The sequence below is a fragment of the Lampris incognitus genome, chromosome 6 (genome assembly GCF_029633865.1).
Source record: "Lampris incognitus isolate fLamInc1 chromosome 6, fLamInc1.hap2, whole genome shotgun sequence".
NCBI classification, from domain to species: domain Eukaryota; kingdom Metazoa; phylum Chordata; class Actinopteri; order Lampriformes; family Lampridae; genus Lampris; species Lampris incognitus.
In genome coordinates, this window is record NC_079216.1 from 67038754 (window position 1) to 67061794 (window position 23041).

Genomic DNA, 23041 nt, shown 5'->3' on the forward strand with positions numbered 1-23041 from the left:
AAACACTCAATCCCACCCATAGTTCTCGGTAGTGGGCGGGAACCTGTGACGACCAATCACTCTTTCCCCTGAGCGGCGTCGTGGACGGTGATTGGCTGCAGAATGCGCCAGTTTCGCAAATCCGACTCGGAAGACGGTGACAACGCGGGCGGCTCCTCGCGCCAACGCGGAAGAGCGGCGGCATCCGGTGCGCTGGCTCGAGCCGCGCATGATAAAAGGTCGCGGTCGGCCAGTTTCCCACGCTACTCGGGCCATCTTGCTATGCGGGGCTACCGCGGCTAGCTAGCTAGCTTCCCCAGCGGGCTGCGTCAGACGCCGGATCCCCGGCACACCCGAGCGGCTCGTCGCACCCGGACGCCCGTGGCCGTTCCCCGGGAAACTCCTCATGCAGGCGGCCCCGGGAAAGCGGGGGGCTCTCGGAGACGCCCCCGCGTCGGCCACAGAAGACACCGGCTCGCCGGTGGGCAAGAGGTCGGGGGCCACCCTTGTCGCCGCCGACCGGAGCAACTGGAGGGCACCGAGTCCGCTGGAGGGCAACGGGGATGACGACTCGGAGGCGGAGTCCTACCGGGACGGGCGGACGGAAGAGGTGGACAGGGACACGAAAGGTCGCGCGTTCGCCTGGTGCCGAGACTTTCTGTCCGGCGCCTGGAAGACCGTCACCGAAGACGACTTTCACATCGGTATCGTCAGGTATTACCACTCTCTGATCAATATCGGCAGATATTACCACTCTCTGATCGATATCGACAGGTATTACCACTCTCTGATCGGTATCGACAGGTATTACCACTCTCTGATCGGTATCGACAGGTATTACCTCTCTCTGATCGATATCGTCAGGTATTACCACTCTCTGATCGATATCGGCAGGTATTACCACTCTCTGATCGATATCATCAGGTATTACCACTCTCTGATCGGTATCGACAGATATTACCACTCTCTGATCGGTATCGACAGATATTACCACTCTCTGATCGGTATCGACAGATATTGCCACTCTGATCGATATCGTCAGGTATTACCACTCTGTGATCGGTATCGTCAGGTATTACCACTCTCTGATCGGTATCGTCAGGTATTACCACTCTGATCGATATCGTCAGGTATTACCACTCTCTGATCGGTATCGTCAGCAGTGCCTGTTGCAGCTAGAAACGCGCTATATAAAATGCAACTTGATTGATTGATTGATTGATTAATTGATTGATTGGTATTACGACTTTCTGATCAGTATTGTCAGGCATTACGGTTGCACCGGCTGTCATACTGTCATTATCCGTCGTTGATGGGCATATGTGTTGGGTCTGCCTGGACAACTTGGTGGGGGGCCTGGGGGACCTGACGTCGCGATGTGTCGTGTCTTCATCTGTAGCACAACATTAAAGGAAGAAACGGCGATTCAAGTAGTCTCGGGTGGGGAAATAAGGCTGTTGTTCAGTAATCTGCTTGACTCAATACGAACTTCATTCCATCAGCTAAATTTGCCAACCCATCAATCAATCCGGGCTCGTCCATTAGACAATACTTATTGTGTATTTTCTGCACTGTCCAGCTGCAAAAAATGTATGCATGTATGTCCGTCCATTCATTTATTTCATTTAACAAGGTCAAGAGAATCACAGAATAAGAACACGTTTGTTATATTTCCTCCGCAGCCGGACAGCAGTAAGTGATGGGAGACATTCCATGTGCTCCCATCCAAGAACTGCTCAGCCAGTTTGAGCAGGATGTTAAGCACGGCACAGAGGAAGAATATGCTGACCTCTAGAGCAAAACACCCTGACGTGTCTTTTATGATTCGATGTTGGCTGATTAGGCCACCTTTGCACATCTGTGATAGCACCGGTGATTTCTCTTTGCAGCGGTGGACTGAGTAATCTGCTCTACATGTGCAGTTTGCCCGACCATGTACACACCGTAGAGAACGAACCTCGCCAGGTGCTCCTCCGAGTCTATGGAGCCATTCTACAGGTACCTCTGTCAAGATGGCTCTTTTTGATTCTGTTTGTGTATGAATGTCTCTTTTCGGTCTGGTTTAAATGTCGTGCAGATGCACAGATAAACTCGACTCATTCTTTTCTGTACTTGTGTGAATGGGAAGCAAAAAACATCAACCAGAGTACTTTGTGTTTCTGATACAGGGGGTTGACTCTCTTGTGCTGGAGAGTGTGATGTTTGCCATTCTGGCAGAACGAAGTCTGGGGCCAAAGCTATACGGTATCTTTCCAGAGGGACGGTTAGAACAGTATATACAGGTAAGATAAGATGCACATTTGAATACATAAACTCTCTTTCTCTCCTGCCTCACCTGTTCATTTAAGTTAAATAACAATTTGGATTGTCTGCACATGAAAACGTGACATGTAGCATTGGCTTTAACTTTCAATGTCCCTAACTTAGTTTGGATGCAAATAATGTTTGTTTGTTTGTTTGTTTTTTCACATCAGCTTACAGAACAAATGTTCTCTCTGGCATGTCTTTATGACTCAATGTCTAAACTTACAGATAAGATGCCTTACAGATAGGATTATCAAATATGAAACTCATGGCAATAAATCATGACAAACATCTGTTTTTAAACTAGACCTTTCAATTTAGAAATGCATCACTTTGCTTTTAAACACAATGCTACAGCGCTTGATAATAGCTTTTAGTCTGTTGTGTCTAATATTGTGTACAAAGTAAGAAGCCTCGGTCATAGCTGCTGACCAAGGTCATATTGTAGCAGCTGCATTTTCTGAAAATGAGTAATTTATTTGCATTTTAACGTATTATCCAAGAATAATCGTATGTGCACAGAGGAACTGTCAGACCCATCCATCTCAGCTGAGATTGCAACCAAGATGGCACGCTTCCACGGAATGTTGATGCCTTTTAACAAAGAGCCCAAGTGGCTGTTTGGGACCATTGATAAGTGAGTGTGCTCTGTCTCTCTCGCTCTCTGGCATGCTCTCTGTCCCTCATTCGGCATTTTCCTCTCACGCTGACAGAACAACACACTTCATTGTGTATCAACATACCTCAGCACTGCCAACTGAAGAACAGTGACTGTTTTCTCAAAGCACTGTCTGCTGTTATCACTCAGGTACATGGATCAAGTGATGAAGCTTAAGTTTGTGCGAGAAGCTCATGTGAAAAAGTTCAACAAGCTGAAGAAGTATAATTTGCCTGCAGAGCTGGAGAGTCTTCGGTGAGTAAGGACAGTACTGAAAGCTTGGCACAGGTTCTTACAAAGTAAAAAGATAAAGGAATGGCTCAGAGACATGTTTTTGGCTAGGGTTTGGTGGTTAATTCAGTCAAACATGCATTCAGCCCGTCAATATGCAAATCAGAGTGACAAAAGGTGAGCAATATGAAGTATGTTGGTACGAACACCACAAATCAGCATGTTGATAACACAGTCCCAAGATTATTATGTAAGTAACTAGAAAAAGGAGTAATGCAGTATAATGGCAAGGTATCACAGTGCAGAAGCAAGGCAGGAGTATTATTATTTAATTTTAGGTAGAGAAATATATCTTGAAGGCAAGTCTTGCTGTACTTTAAAAAAAAAAAAAAAAACCAGTTCCTCCGACTTTTCCACCCTGAAGAGTTCTGACATTGGCAACTCTCAGAGAAATAGTTCAGAGCTGATTGTGTTTGTCGATATTTATAATGTGGTTCTCAATGATATATTACTTGACAAGCATAGCAAGGCCTATATGATGCAATTGCAGCTGAGATATTTGGTTTTTCACTGGCAATTTGAGGTACTCCAAGTTATCAGAGCCACAAACGTGTTTCACTTGCAAACATTTATTGTTTACAGCAGCATTTCTCAACCCAGTCCTCAAGGACCCCCTATCCTGCATATTTTCTTTGCAACCCTGAATAGGTACCTGTTTGTAGTTATTCAACCAATCAGCAATTAATTTTGTCAGATGTTGCACACCTTGCATAATTAAGTGCTACGAGATGATTGGTCGAGTAAGGACAAGCAGGGCTACCTATGCAGGGTTACAATGAAAATCTGCAGGATAGGTGTTCCTTGAGGACTGGGTTGACAAACACTGGTCTACAGTTTGCTGTATTTTCAGCAAAGTATTTATTTCAGTGAAGTGAGGCCTCTGCCTTTCACATTCAGGAGTTCAGTCACTTTCTGTCAAGATTTATGCTAGTTATTGTCAAACCTTCTAAAATATTTAAGTTTTTTTTTCACCAGTTAAGTCACATTTTAAATGATGTTTGCATGTATGCCTGCATTACAATGCAGCCGTTTTGAAATGGGCAATATTGGAGCGAACTGAAAGAGCTGCATGAAGGGGATGTTGCAGTTTCAGCATAGATGGTGTCCATCAATGATGCATTTCAAACGATAAATGAAACGAGTGTTAAGTGATCCCGTCCGGGGCGTCCGGGTAGCGTGGCGGTCGATTCTGTTGCCTACCAACACAGGGATCGCCGGGTCGAATCCCTGTTACCTCCTGTTTGGTCGGGCGGCCCTACAGACACAATTGGCCGTGTCTGCGGGTGGAAAGCCAGATGAGGGTATGAGTCCTGGTCGCTGCACTAGCGCCTCCTCTGGTTGGCCAGGGCACCTGTTCGGGGGGGAGGGGGAACTGTGGGGAATGGCATGAGCCTTCTACGCTATGTCGCCCTGGTGAAACTCCTCACTGTCAGGTGAAAAGAAGTGGCTGGCGACTTCACATGCTTCAGAGGAGGCATGTGGTAGTCCGTAGCCCTCCCCGGATCGGCAGAGGGAGTGGAGCAGTGACTGGGACTGCTTCGAAGAGTGAGGCAATTGGTTGGATACAATTGGGGGGGAAGGTGGAAAATTCCACACACAAAAAAAATCATGTGGATGAGAGGCCTGGTGCCAGTCCTGTTTCTCCCTCAGTGGAGTTGAACAGAGGGAGTCATTGGTAACTCCTCTCATTGTCATTACTTTTTATTAAATGTCATCTCATTATCACAATATGTATTTCTCACACATGCAGGAAATCTATTTCATTTTGGTATAATTGGTCAAACTGAATAACGAGTGAATTATTTCCAAATGCTTTGCTGATGCCCCCCCCCTTTCCTACCCTACATCCCCTACCAGTTCACTCCTGCATTCAACGCCCTCTCCAGTAGTGTTCTGTCACAATGATGTTCAGGAAGGTAAGAATCTCTCCTCTCCTGTCATAACCGCACCTCATCCTAACACCTCTAAACTGAGCTGATGGATGTACCCTCTGACTTCACTGTCACATTACCTAGAAGACTAGAATGTTACGTAAGAGTAGGTTGTAGCTATTTATATGGAGAGCTCATATTCATACGCAACATACTATCAGTCAAAGCAAGCCTCTAAAGTGGATGTAATAGCACTGAAAGGTAAAGGACTCAAACTGCTTAAATGCCTAATTTTCCAAAAATGGAAGCTAACTATGTATTCAGCTGAAGGATGCGAAGATATCGGGCTGATACCAGTTAGCAAACAACTGCAAGCAGTACTTTTTTGTCCAACTGTGAAGATACTTTCAATATATTCTGAAATGTAATTTTGTGAAGTGTAATCAGACTGTTGAAAACTAAGTTATGGGAATGTTACAGCTACATTCTCCAATAAGATTTTTTAAAAATTCTGAACTTTGGCAGATGACGACATCGTGTTTTTCCTTTGTCACACCAGCCAGATTGTGCAACACCCATGACAAGATATAACAAGATAGTATGGCTGTTAAACACTGCACGCTGGTTGTTATAACAGTTTTTAGTATGCCATGTTTAATATTACATAAATTGTAGTAGATTCATTACAAGCCAGTGAAACAAGCTATAATCCACACAGAGCCACAACACTAGTCTCACTCCCATGCTTGCTTTGGCTCTAGTTACGAGCAGTAAGAGGCCCAACAACGATAAGAAGACTAAATTCACATTTATTTACATTGACTAATACGTTTACCCAGAGTATCTCTGAATAAGTGCAGCTGTACCGTAGAACAAGCTTTGAGTCACAAAACTGGTTTGCACTATTAATTCATGCATTTGTTATTGAGTTTGTCTTAGTATGTTCTTAGTATCGACTAGTAAGTTTTAAAGTAGCAATTTGCCAATTTGCATTGCATCATTCAAACGTAAGGAATGATTTGATTTCTAGGCAAACGTTACAGCAGCCATCCAATCAAAAACCATTCGCTTCTATGCTTGCTATGCATTGCTCATGTGTACTGCCTGTTGACACCTATGTCCTTTCGGACTTGAACCTAGTTTTTTAGCACTTACTTGTGTTGTCGTCTCCTGCCTGGATCCTTGCTTGTGTTGTATTAACTCTCAGATGTATGTCGCTTTGGATAAAAGCCTCTGCTAAATGAAATTATAACATGTACTTCATAAGCTGATGTTGGACAAAGATATCCACGTCATCATCTAATCAAGGAGTTGCGGCCAATCATGTAAAATGCGCTGACGGCAAATGTTTTCTGTTTTCAAATAATAGTTTGAAGTGATCTAAGCTGGCCACTGTTAAGTTGGCTGTTGTTTAAATTAGGTGTATTGGGTGTCCGGGTAGTGTAGTGGTCTAGTCCGTTCCCTACCAACACGGGGATCAGCGGTTCAAATCCCCGTGTTACCTCTGGCTTGGTCGGGCGTCCATACAGACACAATTGGTCATGTCTGTGGGTGGGAAGCCGGATGTGGGTATGTGTCCTGGTCGCTGCACTAGCGCCTCCTCTGGTTTGTCAGGGCACATGTTCGGGGGGAGGGGGAACTGTGGGGAATAGCGTGATCCTCCCATACGCTACGTCCCCCTGGTGAAACTCCTCGCTGTCAGGTGAAAAGAAGCAGCTGGCAACTCCACGTGTATCAGAGGCGGCATGTGGTGGTCTGCAGCCCTCCCCAGATCAGCAGAGGGGGTGGAGCAGAGACCGGGACGGCTCGGAAGAGTGGGGTAATTGGCTGGATACAATTGGAGGGAAAATAAAAAAAAAAATAGGTGTATTGGTGATATTGCTTGTTCTGATGACACATTACAATTCTCCATTAGTTAATTCCCAACAACATGAGAATTTAGCAACAACTAAGTTCTTGGAAGTATTTAGTAAGAATTGTGTAAATTCTGGCTGACGGCTAAAGAAGGACTTGCATGCAACCGGTGCAGCCAGCCCCGTATCACCGAAAATGCAGCGCTAAGGACTGTAATGGTCAGGGCTTCACTGCCCACACAGTATCCTTGTGACCACAAAATGGTCATATAAGAATGAATTGCTACAAAGACAAAAGCGAATAAGAGTTGAGTATTAAAGGGAATTGAGATTCACCAGTGAAAAACGTTAGTTCTGTCTGAGGTATTTGTAAGCCAAGTAGTTTGATAGTATGTGACTAAACCCACCTGAACATATTCTCACTCCCTGTTTTCTCGCTTTTTGTTTTGTCCCTGCAGGTAACATTCTGGTGCTGGAGGACAGGGACCCCACCTCAGCAGATAGACTCATGCTGATAGACTTTGAGTACAGCAGTTACAACTACAGGTAAATTACAAGCTTATAATTACAGAGGTGGTCTGAAGGGCTTTGCTTTGTAAATAAGTCAACTGGCTTTGTGCCATATAAATAGTTCTGAAAAAATCCTGAAAAAAAAATCTCAAAGAAGATGATGCAAGTAGTGACATGCGGTGCTTCAGCCCTTTTATCGATAGTAAAAGGTGTGTTGTGTTCTTTCGCTCAGGGGATTTGATTTTGGAAACCACTTCTGTGAATGGATGTATGATTATACCCATAACAAGTGGCCCTTCTACAAAGCCACACCAGAGAACTACCCGACCAGAGAGCAGCAGGTAAGTGTAAATACTCCAGCCAAGCAGAGTGCCTGCCTTAGTACAGGAGGTAACTCCAAACTGAGAGGAAGTAGTATTACTCAACCTTATTTTGCAAATGTCTGTGCATTTGAATGTGTTTCCACATGCCTATGTTTATCTATAGTTTATATAAAGTATGTCGCTGTGGTGGTGCCGCTCCCTACGGCGCCACCTGGTGAATACAAGTAATTCAGGCACATTTGATTACAAATGGTGGCTTTCCAATCAATAAAAGTCAAAGGAACATTTACATTTAATTTAAAAATCAACTGTTGGACAATGTAAGCAGCCAAAACAGGCAACACATTTCTGAGCTACTACATTTTTTATGTAGCTGCAGACGAGCAAGATTGTTTTTTTTAGGTGCAAGAATACAGAGTTGTGGTTTGAACGCCACAGTTGTCTCCAGCTCGGTCGAGCATCACAGGATGTACTTTTGGTAGTGCTTGCACTACCAAAAGTAACATGGAAGGGGTAATGTATTCCACCATTGCAGTTGTTGACTCTTACAGGTGGTGGAGTACCTCTCCACCCGGGGGTGGATCTTTACAAAATGTCTTGACCCACCACATGTGTTACATTCCCCCAGAGATTAAATTTAGATAACAATCATTTTCTTTTAAAATATCATTTATTGGTAGCATCAATCTTAACCACACCTTGGACTTGATTCTCATTCTCTAGCATTATACTAATGTGTCTGCAATGGACAGACAGTATCATAAATGATTTCCGGCCGCGGGTTTGATATAAATTGACAAGACAAAACATTATTTGCATCTTTTGAGTCTTGATCCAAACCATTTACGACTCCTAATAATCATTGAAGATCAGTGAAATGTTGGTCCTTGGGATGTCTTTAGTTGAGAAGTTGAACTAAGAAAGTCATTGCCCTTTATCTTTTTTTTATGGGGGGGGGTGATTAACTTTGCAAGCAGATGACGTGTAGATTGGCATGTGGAAAAGTTAAGGTGCAAGCAACAACAAAAAAAAACAATTACCTAGACTTTTGTCGATTTCCTATCTGGCCCATTGCTGATAATTAATTTCCCCCATTTGCGTTTTATGAAATAATAAAGACTATCTGTATGGGTTGCATATGAGTCTAGATAAAACAAAAGCTGTGTAAAATCACAACAGTAAACACAAAAACAAGTCTAATATTTTGTTGAGAACTAGCAATACTTCCACATGTTGAGGGGTAAGTCTTTAAAATTGTCTGTTTAACAGTGGTGGTGGTGGTTGTTGTTGTTTATTAGTACTGGTATAATTTGTTAAACTTTGATAGTAATAATAATAAATTGAGTGTTTATAGCGCTTCTTATCTGGGGAGACAGATAAACGACTATAGTAAAAGAAATAAAGAAAATGTATAATAAAAAATAACATTTCCATGTCAGCGTATGCTGACGGCTCTGGACATTGATCTGTGTGGTTGTGATACAAAACAGTGTTTGTTGAATAGTGTATTTATGGGCACCCTTAATTGTTCATGAAATCAGAGAGGGAACAGATTGCTTGGTCCAGAACTCTGTCATCAAATATCAAATCATATAATTGGACTATGATAAATTGATGCCTTTGCACTTTAACATCATTTGACAACGTGGCACAAATGACTCAAAACTTGTTCAACCTGCCCTTTTAAACAGATAACCAGGGCAGTGACCAGTAACGGCACCATTCCTTACTGCTATATATATATGAGACTATGCCAAACTAAGCAACAGCACAAAGTGTTGCAGCAGATTCTGTAAAAATGTCAAAACGGGCCATCATGTTAAGTCCACAACTGTTGTGTATCCTTTGCCCTGTGTTGCAGCTTCAATTCATACGTAGTTATCTGGAGGAACAGAGACGAGGCGGCGCGAGTGCCGTGCACGAGGACCAAACACAGATGGAGGAGGAAATGTTGATCGAAGCCAACAGGTAGGAGGAGGTGGTGTTGTACTGGTGGTGTTTAGACCCATGGTTTATTGACAGTGCAAACTCGCTAATGTAAACACAACTTATGTACGAAGGTGCACTGAACAAATTTGCCGCTTAACAAAACTGGAATTGGGGGAAAAACATTGTATGACTGCATTTATTCAGAATGGGAATCAGAAATGATTGAACATTCATTTAAGTTGGCTCCAGGGACGGCACTGTTGAAGTGACGAGGTTGTCTTAGTCTCAATGCACTTTAAAATGCACCTTTTCCACCGCATGGTACCGGCTCGACTCAACTCTACTTGCTTTTTTTGGTTTTCCATTGGGTAAAAGTTAGTGATGGTACCTGGTACCAGGTACTTTTTTTGGTACCACCTCCGTCGACATTCCAAGTGGGCTGAGCTGATACTAAAAGGTGACATGAAAATACCACTATAAATAGATAAATAAAATAAAATTAATACAATTTAAATTAATATAAATATATGTATATTTATTTAGATATAAATCAAATATTAAAAAAAAAAAAAAGAACTAGTCAACACTCTCACAAATAACCAGCGAAACAAAATCCGAAAAGTAAAGTGAGTAGAGTCGAGTTGAGCCAGTGCCGTGCAGTGGAAAAGGGGCATTTGACTGTCTCCTGCTGGGCGAAAACATGGTGTCTCTTTGGATCTGTAGGTATGCGTTAGCCTCGCACTTCCTGTGGGGCCTGTGGTCCATCATTCAAGCCAAGCTATCCAAGATTGAGTTTGGATACATGGTAAGAGGAAATCCTTGGTTAAGGATCATTGTACAAACAGCATGAGGTCTTTGCCGGCATGAAACCAACAGCGTTCTGTAGAAACCATATTTCTGTTACAGTACCAACACCAGTATATTGCAATAGTAAAAAACCAGTGTTTATCTGCTTTACTTTTAACGTAACTCTTATCCATGTATCTTGCTTAACTACTACTACTACTACTACTGCTACTACTTTTGGCTGCTCCCGTTAGGGGCCACCACAGCGGATCATCCGTTTCCATTTCTTCCTGTCCTCTGCATCTTCCTCTGTCACACCAGCCAACTGCATGCCCTCCCTCACCACATCCATAAACCTCCTCCATAAACCTGAGCGGTCCATCTAATATACTCGTTCCTCATCCTGTTCTTCTTCATCACTCCCAGTGATCTTGTTTAACAGGTTTCTAATTATTTTTTCCACAGGACTACGCCCAGTGTCGATTTGATGCCTACTTCAAGCAAAAGAAGCGTTTCTCTTAAATTCCACCTCTTGTTTGTCAGAATGTCAATCTTAAAAAAAAAAAAAACTTTTCGTCCATCCAGTAGAATTTATGTTTCGTATTTCTTTGCTTCACAGCCGACGTGCACAATAAGGAAACTTAGTAAGGCTTACAGCTGTCAGTCTAAACCGTGTCGTATGAAGGCGCATTATAATGTTGTCCAACATTATACGGTGGTCTTGATTTTTACAAGCCACGGTGAATGAAATGTACTCATTTTAACATATTGCACGAGTTCAAAGGTGGTACAAAGGCATTTTAATTCATTGCATTTTGTGAAAAAAAAGTTCTTGTGCATCTGAGGAGATGCCACCCACTGATATCCAATCATTTACTAAACAGTACGCCACTCCTTTTTCCCAAGTTGCCACTTTTCTTCAGTTCACTTTTGACTCAAAGGTCCAAAATATGTTGCTGTGCTTCTGGACTTTGTCCGGCATCTGCTGTGCACATGTTATGTTGTCAGTAACACATTTCCAGTGCAGCGTGACTTTGAGCTGTTGCTTCTTCCTAACTAAAATCATACTGTAATAGTCATAACTTTGGTTTGTTTAGAATCTAAGATGCAGACTTTATTTTTCTTAAAGCCATGAGTAAGAGAATCATCTCGTTGGTTATGGGGAAAGTGGGTGTGGAAAAGCCTCAGGTTTAGGTTGCTACCTCATTTTCCTGTTCCGAGGCTCATTGTTGGGCTCCTTGATTGTAGTGAATGGTTACCTGTAACAGTAATATGTACTAAGATGTCTCATACAACCATATCATAACTGTTTACTAGCTGCAAATGTACTTTCATAATGTGTTACCTCCATCTCACTAAAGCCTCATGCCAAATGATCTCTCTCCCCCCCTTGCTCAAAGGCACAATTAGATTTTGCGTCAAGTTAAATGCCCCCTGTAATTTACCAAATCTGGTATAAGGGCTGTAATCAGAATCAGAATACTTTATTCACTCCCGAGGGGAGGTTGGGTATATTGTATATACCCAGATACGCAGAATCGCTGAGCCCCACACAACACAAACTGTAAATCTGAGTGTTAGAACACTTATGAAGGCGTGCATCTGAAGTTTGTTTTTTTCCCACACAGAATCTTCACTTTACCTTTTGTCACGTATTTTTAGTCGGGAAGTGTTTTTTTTTTTCCATCTGTTTCAGTCTGTCATTTTATTCACATGTATTTTTCACGAGTTCAGAGCCTTTTTTTCCTTTTTCTTTTTTTACCAAGTACCATAACTGTAAGAACCAAGAGGCCCAAGTCTGTACTTGCGAGTATGACATAGGTATGTCCTGCGTGTAAATCATATTGCAGTTTCTGCACGGCACATCAGGAAAACATGATAGTATTCTTTCCTCACGGCAGTCATCGTATTTTCTAGATGCTTTTCGTTTGAGGTTGGCGTATTCCCCTTAGTGTGTTTATTTATTTAGACGATATGTTTTGGTAGCTTGAATCACTGCTGATGTCTCTCTTCATAGCCTAGTTGTAAACTTAGCGGCATCAATTTACTAACGAGAAGACAAGAGAATATTAACTTTAATTTCAGCAATGTAAAAAGTGAACCGTGTCTCATGAATACATGTTAACCTTGTTTTGAACATTTTACTGCACTACCAACTCCTGCTACACAACATTTTGTTCAAATGGTTTTAACCAGGCTCCGTACTGTGTTGTTTCTCTGCTGTACGACGTAGACCATTAGAAGTCGAGTCTATATCAACTAATAAACACACCTGCTTTGTGAATGATCCAAAAACCTTTCATTTTATCAAAGTAGAAGAGCTGGAAACTACAAGTTTGTGATGTCTGTGAATGTTCTCATTCATCCACAGATCATGGTTATCCAAAGGAGTCGAATCAGTTGCAACTGGCAATATATACCAAGTCCAGTTGCACTTGATTCAACTCCTTTGAACAAGTTTGTGATCTGACACTTGCATTTGATTCAGAGGTGAGTTTTAAGTTACACCATACTGTTTTTTTTTTTATTTGTGTGGCTTTTTAAAAAAAAAAATTGCTGAAAACATAAACATACAGTAGTCAGTCATTCATAAAACAAACAATAATAATTAAATAAAAGTATATACACTACCGTTCAAAAGTTTGGGATCACCCAAACAATTTTGTGTTTTCCATGAAAAGTCACACTTATTCACCACCATATGTTGTGAAATGAATAGAAAATAGAGTCAAGACATTGACAAGGTTAGAAATAATGATTTGTATTTGAAATAAGATTTTTTTTACATCAAACTTTGCTTTCGTCAAAGAATCCTCCATTTGCAGCAATTACAGCATTGCAGACCTTTGGCATTCTAGCTGTTAATTTGTTGAGGTAATCTGGAGAAATTGCACCCCACGCTTCCAGAAGCAGCTCCCACAAGTTGGATTGGTTGGATGGGCACTTCTTTGAGCAGATTGAGTTTCTGGAGCATCACATTTGTGGGGTCAATTAAACGCTCAAAATGGCCAGAAAAAGAGAACTTTCATCTGAAACTCGACAGTCTATTCTTGTTCTTAGAAATGAAGGCTATTCCATGCGAGAAATTGCTAAGAAATTGAAGATTTCCTACACCGGTGTGTACTACTCCCTTCAGAGGACAGCACAAACAGGCTCTAACCAGAGTAGAAAAAGAAGTGGGAGGCCGCGTTGCACAACTGAGCAAGAAGATAAGTACATTAGAGTCTCTAGTTTGAGAAACAGACGCCTCACAGGTCCCCAACTGGCATCTTCATTAAATAGTACCTGTTAGAGCCTGTTTGTGCTGTCCTCTGAAGGGAGTAGTACACACCGGTGTAGGAAATCTTCAATTTCTTAGCAATTTCTCGCATGGAATAGCCTTCATTTCTAAGAACAAGAATAGACTGTCGAGTTTCAGATGAAAGTTCTCTTTTTCTGGCCATTTTGAGCGTTTAATTGACCCCACAAATGTGATGCTCCAGAAACTCAATCTGCTCAAAGAAGTGCCCATCCAACCAATCCAACTTGTGGGAGCTGCTTCTGGAAGCGTGGGGTGCAATTTCTCCAGATTACCTCAACAAATTAACAGCTAGAATGCCAAAGGTCTGCAATGCTGTAATTGCTGCAAATGGAGGATTCTTTGACGAAAGCACAGTTTGATGTAAAAAAAATCTTATTTCAAATACAAATCATTATTTCTAACCTTGTCAATGTCTTGACTCTATTTTCTATTCATTTCACAACATATGGTGGTGAATAAGTGTGACTTTTCATGGAAAACACAAAATTGTTTGGGTGATCCCAAACTTTTGAACGGTAGTGTACATAAAGCAAAAATTAAAAGTATATACATAAAACAAGTAAAAGTATACATAAATGAAAGTATATACATAAAACAAACAAATGAAAGCATATACATGATAATTAAATGAAAGTATATACATAAAACAAACTAATTAAATGAAAGTATACATAATTAAATGAAAGTATATACATAAAACAAACTAATTAAATGAAAGTATACATAAACAATTAAATGAAAGTATATACATAAAACAAAATAATTAAATGAAAGTATACATAATTAAATGAAAGTATATACATAAAACAAACTAATTAAATGAAAGTATACATAAACAATTAAATGAAAGTATATACATAAAACAAAATAATTAAATAAAAGTATATACATAAACAATAATTAAAAGTATATACATAAAACAAACAATAATTGAATAAAATTTTATACATAAACATAATTCCAACAAAGAGGAAGGATATTAAAAGTCTATAAGTAAATAACTAAGGGAGAAAAAATAAGTTGGTGGCAGACTTCAATTAAACATTTCTAAATAAATGTTCATTGACATACCTTCTTTGTTTGTTACGAAATTCAGAGTCAAATTAATATTTAATATCAAAAATAATTTGAATAAAGGTCTTGATTTAAGTATTGTGGCGTAGTGGATATGAAATGTACCTAGCAAAATAAAAAGGTTTACCGTGGTACATATATTTTTATCTTTATATTGAAAATAAGTGACAATATTTTACCTTCAATACTAATCGCATGCAAAGTTTTGCTAAACACACAACTCTCCAAGTCTTTCCAAAATCCAATACAACATGAATTTTGGAAAGACTCGGAGACTTACACCACACCCTTTTTTTTCTTTTTTAATTGCAAAAAATACACATACAGTATCAACATAACAGCAATGAACATACAACTTCAAACAGAAAACAAACACAATGAACAAAAAAGACTCCCCGTTTAAAATATAACAATGTTCTGTTTAAGGAAAAAACACATAAACTAAAGAAAAAATAAAATAAAGACAAAGAAGAAAAACAGTTGATCCTCTGACAATTCAGTGACTTAATATTCCTTTATTATATTTTCAGTTTTAATACACCATACTTTTTTTCATAACGTCATTCAACAAGACTGTAAATAATGTCAGGTATAAACAAGGACACAATACAGGAGAGCTGGTGACATCAACAAAAAAACTATTTATAAACTCAGCACAAAAAGTAAGGAAATGTGTGTTTGGTAGATTATGTCTTTGGTGTAACAAAGCTTCTTGGCAGTAAATCTTCTATCAGGCAGCTGATGGGCAGCACCTGGGGTAGCAGAAGCTCAACACAAGAGTCAATAGCAGCAACAGCAAAATAAGCTGTTTGGCATTGGCAGAGAAGATCTGGCAAATGTTTCATGGGTGCAGCCCACATACTCAGCTCTGCTGCTCATCCCACAGATGCATGTTCCTTACACATGTGGCGCCATTTAAAAGGCAAGTAAACAGGCTTTCCAACGGTACAAGGTTTACTGCCAAGAAGCATTGTTACAACAAACAAATAACCTACCAAACACACACTTCCTTACTTTTTGTGCTAAATATATATATATGTATATGTGTGTGTGTGTGTTTTATATATATATATATATATATGTGTGTGTGTGTGTGTTATATATATATGTGTGTGTGTGTGTGTGTTTTTATATATATATATATATATATATATATATATATGTTTTTAGGTTCAGGACCGTCCTTCCCTCTTTTCTTGATGGGGTTCAGCTGGGTGCTGGACTCTCTTGCTCTCTCACACAGCAGAACAAGTGACGCCTTCTCAGAATATTACACAAACGTTGGCCGAAACCCCGTGACGTCAAAGGATTGTTATTTTTAATTTGTTTTACACCGCCCTGTTGTGGGGAAAAAGAGCACGCCGTGGTGACGTAGCCCACAGCAGGTGAGGGGGAGGGGCATAAAGCTGTGAGAGAACTCGTGTCATAAACCATCAAATTATTCCTCTTTAAATAATTCGTCATACTGCAACGTGCATGGATAAGTAGGCACGCTGGGTGCTGGCTCGCGGGTCTGACCCTTTAGTCTAGCGGTTAGCGATGCCTCCTGCCGTGCGGGCGATACGGGTTCGCGTCCCGGCCGCGGCACTTCCTGTGGTTGCGTTGTCCCCCGAATTCGCTACAATACATTTTCACAGTGTTGTTGCTTTTTTTTTTATCACAAGTTCCGGAGTCTTAACATGCCCTTTAAGTTCACCCACAAGTCCAGAAGAATTGGGGATGACTTTTGTTATTCTGCATGTATGTATGTGAAATGTGCCATATAGGACGAACTCAGTGAGTGCTGTGTGTTTATGGTGTGCAGAACATGCGGCGACTCCTCTCCATCCAGGCGCGGTGCTGTGTTGCGTTTAGTTTGCGCAGTACGTCATATTCTCCATCCGCGTCAGAAGGTCATGGAAGCTGTGCAGCGTGTTGCGCGTTCTGCTGCAGTGTTGGGACCGACATTCGTGTCAGACAAGCTGGGGCACACAAAGCCAGGAGGCGTGCAGGTGACTCGATTGATGACAGCGGCTTGTTGCTTAGTTACGAGCGATTCCTCCCTGTCGCATCCTGCCCTGTGGCACGCGGAGAGCGAGCGCAGCTGTACTGGAAGCTGTTCCCCGCGCAGCGGCGTCTCTGCCGTCTAACGCAAAGCCGCCGCCGCCGCCTCCAGTCTCAGCAAGGCTGCAGGATAAACCCCACCGCAACATGGAGAACACGGACATGACCAATGTTGAATGGGAAGCGGGAGGTGGGGGCTGCTGGTGCTGCGGGGGCAGGCGGGGTTCGGACCGGTGGTGATTACCGTGCAGGTCCTGCAGCAGCACCAGGATCAGAGAAGGCCACACTTTAAACTCAACACGCCACGCTGTGTTGGGGACAGCAAACACGCCGTGATGACGTAAGTCCATAGCGGGGGGGGTCGGGGGTCATGGGGGGGGTCAGGTTTCAGAGGGGAACGCGCCAGCCTGACAGATGGAACTAAGGTGCACGTGAGCGCGGTGTCGGCCATCTTGAGATGAAAGAGGCTTCAAAAAGTGACCAGATCTGCTCTGGAACAAAGTCCGAGTCTTGGGCTGCGGGTTCAGATCTGTTCTAGATCGCATTATTCGATATCGCTCGCGCGTTAGATATCTCCGGCGGACAGGTGGTCGTCACGCGTCGCTGACGAGCCGCTCTCTTGTCTCGTGTGTTTACACGTGACGGCCGAGTCGCGTGGCAGAGGGAGGGGGACAAACTGTTCTGTGGTGTTCAGCTGCAGGATTGTAGGACAGAGTCCTGCGCGGTGTTCAGCTGCAGGACAGAGGGGGGGGGACAAACTGTCCTCCGGTGTTCAGCTGCAGGACTGTAGGACAGAGTCCTGCGCGGTGTTCAACTGCAGGACAGAGGGAGGGGGACAAACTGTCCTGCGGTGTTCAGCTGCAGGACTGTAGGACTGATACTGCAGGACAGAGGGAGGGGGACAAACTGTCCTCCGGTGTTCAGCTGCAGGACTGTAGGACAGAGTCCTGCGCGGTGTTCAACTGCAGGACAGAGGGAGGGGGACAAACTGTCCTGCGGTGTTCAGCTGCAGGACTGATTCTGCAGGACAGAGGGAGGGGGACAAACTGTCCTCCGGTGTTCAGCTGCAGGATTGCAGAACTGTAGGACAGAGTCCTGCGCGGTGTTCAACTGCAGGACAGAGGGAGGGGGACAAACTGACCTCCGGTGTTCAGCTGCAGGACTGCAGGACAGATTCTGCAGGACAGAGGGAGGGGGACAAACTGTCCTGCGGTGTTCAGCTGCAGGACTGCAGGACAGATTCTGCAGGACAGAGGGAGGGGGACAAACTGTCCTGCGGTGTTCGGCTGCAGGACAGAGGGAGGGGGACAAACTGTCCTGCGGCGTTCGGCTGCAGGACTGTTGCGCCATCCTCCGGAAGGTCGTCCACTGGCCGTACATGGAAGATTTCCTCGGCAACACGACAGTGTGCTCACACTCACAACACAAGTCGTGCAGGTCGAAGGTTTTGCGTTTCGGCTTCTTCTTCTTCTTCTTCTTCTTTTTATTGATCTAATATCGAAAGGGACCAGCGGCCCAGATTTCTTTCACGGCATCACACCTGAAATGTGTCGTCAGAGACACGCGGTCTGCCCAGCGTCATGGGCTCAAAATGACGTCATTTAGGTCGATTCTTACTCTCACTTATTTGGTCTTATTTTTGCCTCGTCTGGTTTGCTTTCTTTGCAAAGCACTTGGTGACATCGGTTTGGAAAAGTGCGCCATAAACAAAAGTTACTGTCATTCTAAAACACGACTTAATTTGCACAAGACCCGTTTCATGGTAGTACAAGAGGGCTTTTGCTGCTCAGTGAGATGAAGCCTCTCAAGCAATATGTTCTCACGCTTTTTCTGTGGATAAGCTCGTGGGTCAGGTACGGTTTGCTGAGACTCTGGCGAACTTCTGCAGTAGCAAACACCTGGAGGACGTCACCAGGTGCTGTTAGAAATGGAGCAAGCCACACAGCGTCAGAGGAGTGGAGGACCGACAGGGCACTGCGCACATTTCCCTGGGACGATGGGACTGTGGCCAAGGTCACCATTCAGACCAGCACACACGCTTTCTACGTAAGTAAGAAACTTCCAACTCCGCACGTTGCAGTCTGTCGAGAGGGCCAGCTCATTACTTCAGTTATGCCACATCATGTGTTTACTTATTGGGGATATGGCCATAGATTGGGGTGCACTGCAGAATTTCAATAATGCTTTTCCAAGGTGGACCTTGAAAGGCTTTCGGAGTGCAGTGAGTACTTCCGAGCCCTGTCCCAGTCCAGAATGAGAGAGACCTCGGAGAGCCTGATCCACCTGGAGCACGTTTCTTCCTCCATCTTCTATAATCTCCTTGAGCTCTCCTTCCATGATCGGTTCAAGGTCCCCTCAGAGGAGCTGGGAGATCACATCCAGGTGGGCATGGTAATCTCTTGTGCTATTCATCACACTTTGAAAATACATTGCAGAGATTCACCACAACCCCTCAATGTCACCCTACCCCTCTTGTTTCCTTCCTTTCTGACTGTGGAGGTGGGAAGCTACCTCCTGGCTGAGGTTTTCCTCTCAAAGTGCCTATCAGCGCTCGTGTTTGAGCTCAATCCAGACAACTGTTTGTCCTACCTGGCTCTGGCTCAGGAGATCTGCTGTGCTGAGCTGAAGATGACAGTGTTAACCTACCTGAGCAGAAACTTGCTGGAGCTGTCTCACCTCACCAGGTATGTTTCCCTTCGTACAGATAAGTCAGTGTATAACATTCTGTTCTCGAGATGATGCAAGCGCAATTTTTGGTGGAATTAACACAACAGTCAGCCTTTGGTCATTTTAGCTGAGCTTGCCATTTGATGTTCAGTCATAGTTTTGTCACTGAGTCCAGTTCATGCCTCAGGTGCCTGAATGATGATGAGCATGAAAGGCTTCTCCATCTGAGGATGCGAGGGGACCAACGTCTCTGCAGCCTGAGGAAAGAGAACCTGACTTCCTGGAATGATCCAGAGACAGAATCTGCCCGACAGCTCTTCACCTTGGGGGTGTCAGAAGACATTAGAGATTGGCACCCAATCACAGAGTTCCCCTTCAGGGCTGATAAGTGGTGTTTCTCAACCGCAGTCTTATATAATTACCTGTACATCATAGGTGGTTACAGGCAGCGCAAAAAGAAGGGCTGGGAGTTCAAAATGGCTTCCTATAGGTATAATCCTTTCACCCACACCTGGAGTCCCATAATGCCTCTGATTAAGGTGAGCATATCGTGAGAGTTTTCTAGCTTTTTACAAATGCTATCACCATGCCAAAACACCATTCAAGATAACCGAAAAGATTCTGTGATGGTAGCTGATTGCTGCTCTCTGTTTGACAAGTGGAAAATTCCCTCTTGCCTTATCTCATTGGGTGAAATGTCATGCTGTACTAATCAAAACTCATAATATTTGCATTGTTCACAGCATAGAAGGCACTTCAGTGCAGTCGCTTGTGAAGGCTGTATTTATGCTGTTGGAGGCTGGTACTTGGACTCTTTGGTGACTCCTGACTCCAGCACAGCCCTTTATACAGCTGTGGAACGTTATGACCCATGGGAGGACACATGGAGGTTTGTCTCCTGCTGGGGTAGTACCTCCAGTATCTACTACCACTACTACTACTACTACTACTACTACTACTACTTTCGGCTGTTCCCGTTAGGGGTCGCCACAGCAGCTCTTCTGTTTCCATCTCTTCCTGTCTTCTGCACCTTCCTCTGTCACACCAGCCACCTGCATGTCCTCTCTCACCACATCCATAAACCTCCTCTTTGGCCTTCTTCTTCTCCTCTTCCCTGGCAGCTCCATATTCCTCGTCTTTCTCCCAATATACCCAGCATCTCTCCTCCACACACGTCCAAACCATCTCAATCTTGCCTTTCTTGCTTTGTCTCCAAACCTTCCAACCTGAGCTGTCCCTCTAATATACTCGTTTCTAATCCTGTCCTCCTTCATCACTCCCAATGACAATCTTAGCATCTTCAACTCTGCCACCTCCAGCTCCACCTCCAGTATATTTACAGAAAATATGATATTGACAAGTTATCCAGCATTACATTAAAGCACTGGCAGTTTTGAAAATGACAGAGCTTACATTTGTGTGTGTGTCCCACTCAGTGACTGAGTATAATCTCTGCCACAGATTTGTCTCCTCATTGCCACTCACTGACTTCCACTTCACCATGTCGCTGTCCCATGATGTGCCACTGGCAACCAGCCTTGGGCACTGCCTCTATGTGCTGGGGAACATTCAGAGGACGGGGGAGAAACTTGTACTGCAGTATGACACAAGACACGGTAAGGTGGGCGTGTTAATGCATTTGTTACATGGCCTCAATTTACAACCCAGAATGCATTTACACCCTTTTATTTTATTGCAAATGCTGCTCCTAGTCAGCTGTGCCTCCAATCCATCCATTCAATCCACTTTAACTTCATATCTGTGCCTTTTAGCTCACACTCTTATCCACAGCTAGCTATGTACATTAAGTGCAGCAAGACAAATTCCTAAACAGCCGAACCTTACAAAATGCATTGTTGTGTTTTCTTTCTTATTTTGTTGTACTTTTCTCTCTTCTCCAGACTTGTGGGCTGAGTTGCTCCCAACCCTGACCAGAGCAGATGCAAACCTCCCTACCCTTTACTTCCTGGGTGCCACTGACAGGCTCATTGTGATTGGGGGGAACAACTCAGAGAATGGGCTAACGTCATTCTGCGTGCAGTCTAAGCAGTGGGGACCGGTAAGCTCTGGAAACTTGCATTAGATGATTACCATTGATGCAATTATATCAACACACACCTATCTGCAATCTCTTCATTTTAATCATCTCAATCTACTACTACTAGTACTACTACTACTACTACTACTACTACTACTTTCAGCTGCTCCCATTAGGGGTCGCCACACAGATCATCTGTTTCCATCTCTTCCTGTCCTCTGCATCTTCCTCTGTCACACCAGCCACCTGCATGTCCTCCCTCACCACATCCATGAACCTCCTCTTTGGCCTTCCTCTTCTCCTCTTCCCTGGCAGCTCCATATTCAGCATCCTTCTCCCAATATACCCAGCATCTCTCCTCCACACATGTCCAAACTATCTCCATCTTGTCTCTCTTGCTTTGTCTCCAAACCGTCCAACCTGAGCTGTCCCTCTAATATACTCCTTCCTCATCCTGTCCTTCTTCATCACTCCCAATGAAAATCTTATCATCTACAACTCTGCCACCTCCAGCTCCACCTCCTGTCTTTTCATCAGTGCCACTGCCTCCAAACCATATAACATAGCTGGTCTCACTACCATCTTGTAAACCTTCCCTTTAACTCTTGCTGGTACCCTTCTGTCACACATCACTCCTGACACTCTTCTCCACCCACTCCACCCTGCCTGCACTCCCTTCTGCACCTCTCTTCTGCACTCCCCGTTACTTGGACAGTTGACCCCAAGTATTTAAACTCATACACCTTCATCACCTCTACTCCTTGCATCCTCACCATTCCACTGTCCTCCCTCTCATTCAAGCATATGTATTCCATCTTGCTCCTACTGACTTTCATTCCTCTTCTCTTAATCATCGCAATAATCTTCATAAATAGTTTTGTGTGTGTATATGCAGGATTTGACTTTTTCACATAATCTCCTTTATGTGTTTGGCTAATGTTTGAACCTATTTCTCTCTTGCCTTGTCCTCCAGGTGCGCGGGGTTGAGAAGGTGGCACTTGCAGGGCAGGGGACAGTTTTAAGTGACCAGATCTACATGCCAGCCATCGAGCACAACAGTATTGTGAAGCTAGATCTCCGAACCCTCTCCCTGAGCGTTCTTCCTGCTCTTCCTGTCTCCACCCGCTATGAGGCCATCTTCCACCTTTACTTTTAATTCAGTATTTAGTTTCTTCAGTGGTCCTGTTTTGTTGTTTGGGGTAAGAATATTTATCAAGTAAAAGGTAACAGAACAATAAATAAGAACAACATACGGTGCTCACACCATAACCTGCGTACCATGAACAAATAATGGGTGAGGAAGAGATGGGACCGGGCAGGTTAATTTACTGCTGTGGCTGCAAATCAAGTAGCAAACGGGAGTACAGTAATGTCAAACTCCAGGGATGCAGCACAGTGCGAGTCAAAGGCCACT

The 23041-nt window shown here is 43.3% G+C and overlaps 2 protein-coding genes across 2 annotated transcripts; both read left to right on the forward strand.

Moving 5' to 3' along the window:
• The first annotated feature begins 140 nt into the window (after positions 1-140).
• Positions 141-12825, forward strand: chkb (choline kinase beta). The gene is made up of 11 exons (XM_056281427.1): positions 141-693; positions 1869-1977; positions 2148-2261; positions 2787-2920; positions 3092-3196; positions 5090-5148; positions 7415-7502; positions 7699-7807; positions 9651-9757; positions 10442-10523; positions 10970-12825. Exons 1-11 carry the CDS (start codon positions 386-388, stop codon positions 11024-11026), a joined length of 1272 nt encoding a protein of 423 aa, XP_056137402.1. The 5' UTR covers positions 141-385; the 3' UTR covers positions 11027-12825.
• Positions 12826-18716: 5891 nt separating this feature from the next.
• LOC130114647 (kelch-like protein 1) lies at positions 18717-22881 on the forward strand. The gene is made up of 8 exons (XM_056282508.1): positions 18717-18968; positions 19116-19304; positions 19422-19606; positions 19777-20128; positions 20333-20478; positions 21051-21205; positions 21491-21648; positions 22601-22881. The coding sequence occupies exons 1-8, from the start codon at positions 18717-18719 to the stop codon at positions 22781-22783; spliced, it is 1620 nt and encodes a 539-aa protein (XP_056138483.1). The 3' UTR covers positions 22784-22881.
• Positions 22882-23041: the final 160 nt, after the last annotated feature.

Bases quoted from the DNA above. Each gene is read 5' to 3' on its own strand.
- LOC130114647 (XM_056282508.1), top strand. From the start codon at position 18,717: ATGAAGCCTCTCAAGCAATATGTTCTCACGCTTTTTCTGTGGATAAGC. The intron at 19,305-19,421 runs GTGGGCATGGTA...CTGACTGTGGAG, and splicing joins AGCTGGGAGATCACATCCAG to GTGGGAAGCTACCTCCTGGC. The intron at 20,479-21,050 runs GTTTGTCTCCTG...TCTCTGCCACAG, and splicing joins CCATGGGAGGACACATGGAG to ATTTGTCTCCTCATTGCCAC.
- chkb (XM_056281427.1), top strand. From the start codon at position 386: ATGCAGGCGGCCCCGGGAAAGCGGGGGGCTCTCGGAGACGCCCCCGCG. The intron at 5,149-7,414 runs GTAAGAATCTCT...TTGTCCCTGCAG, and splicing joins TCACAATGATGTTCAGGAAG to GTAACATTCTGGTGCTGGAG. The intron at 7,808-9,650 runs GTAAGTGTAAAT...CCTGTGTTGCAG, and splicing joins ACCCGACCAGAGAGCAGCAG to CTTCAATTCATACGTAGTTA.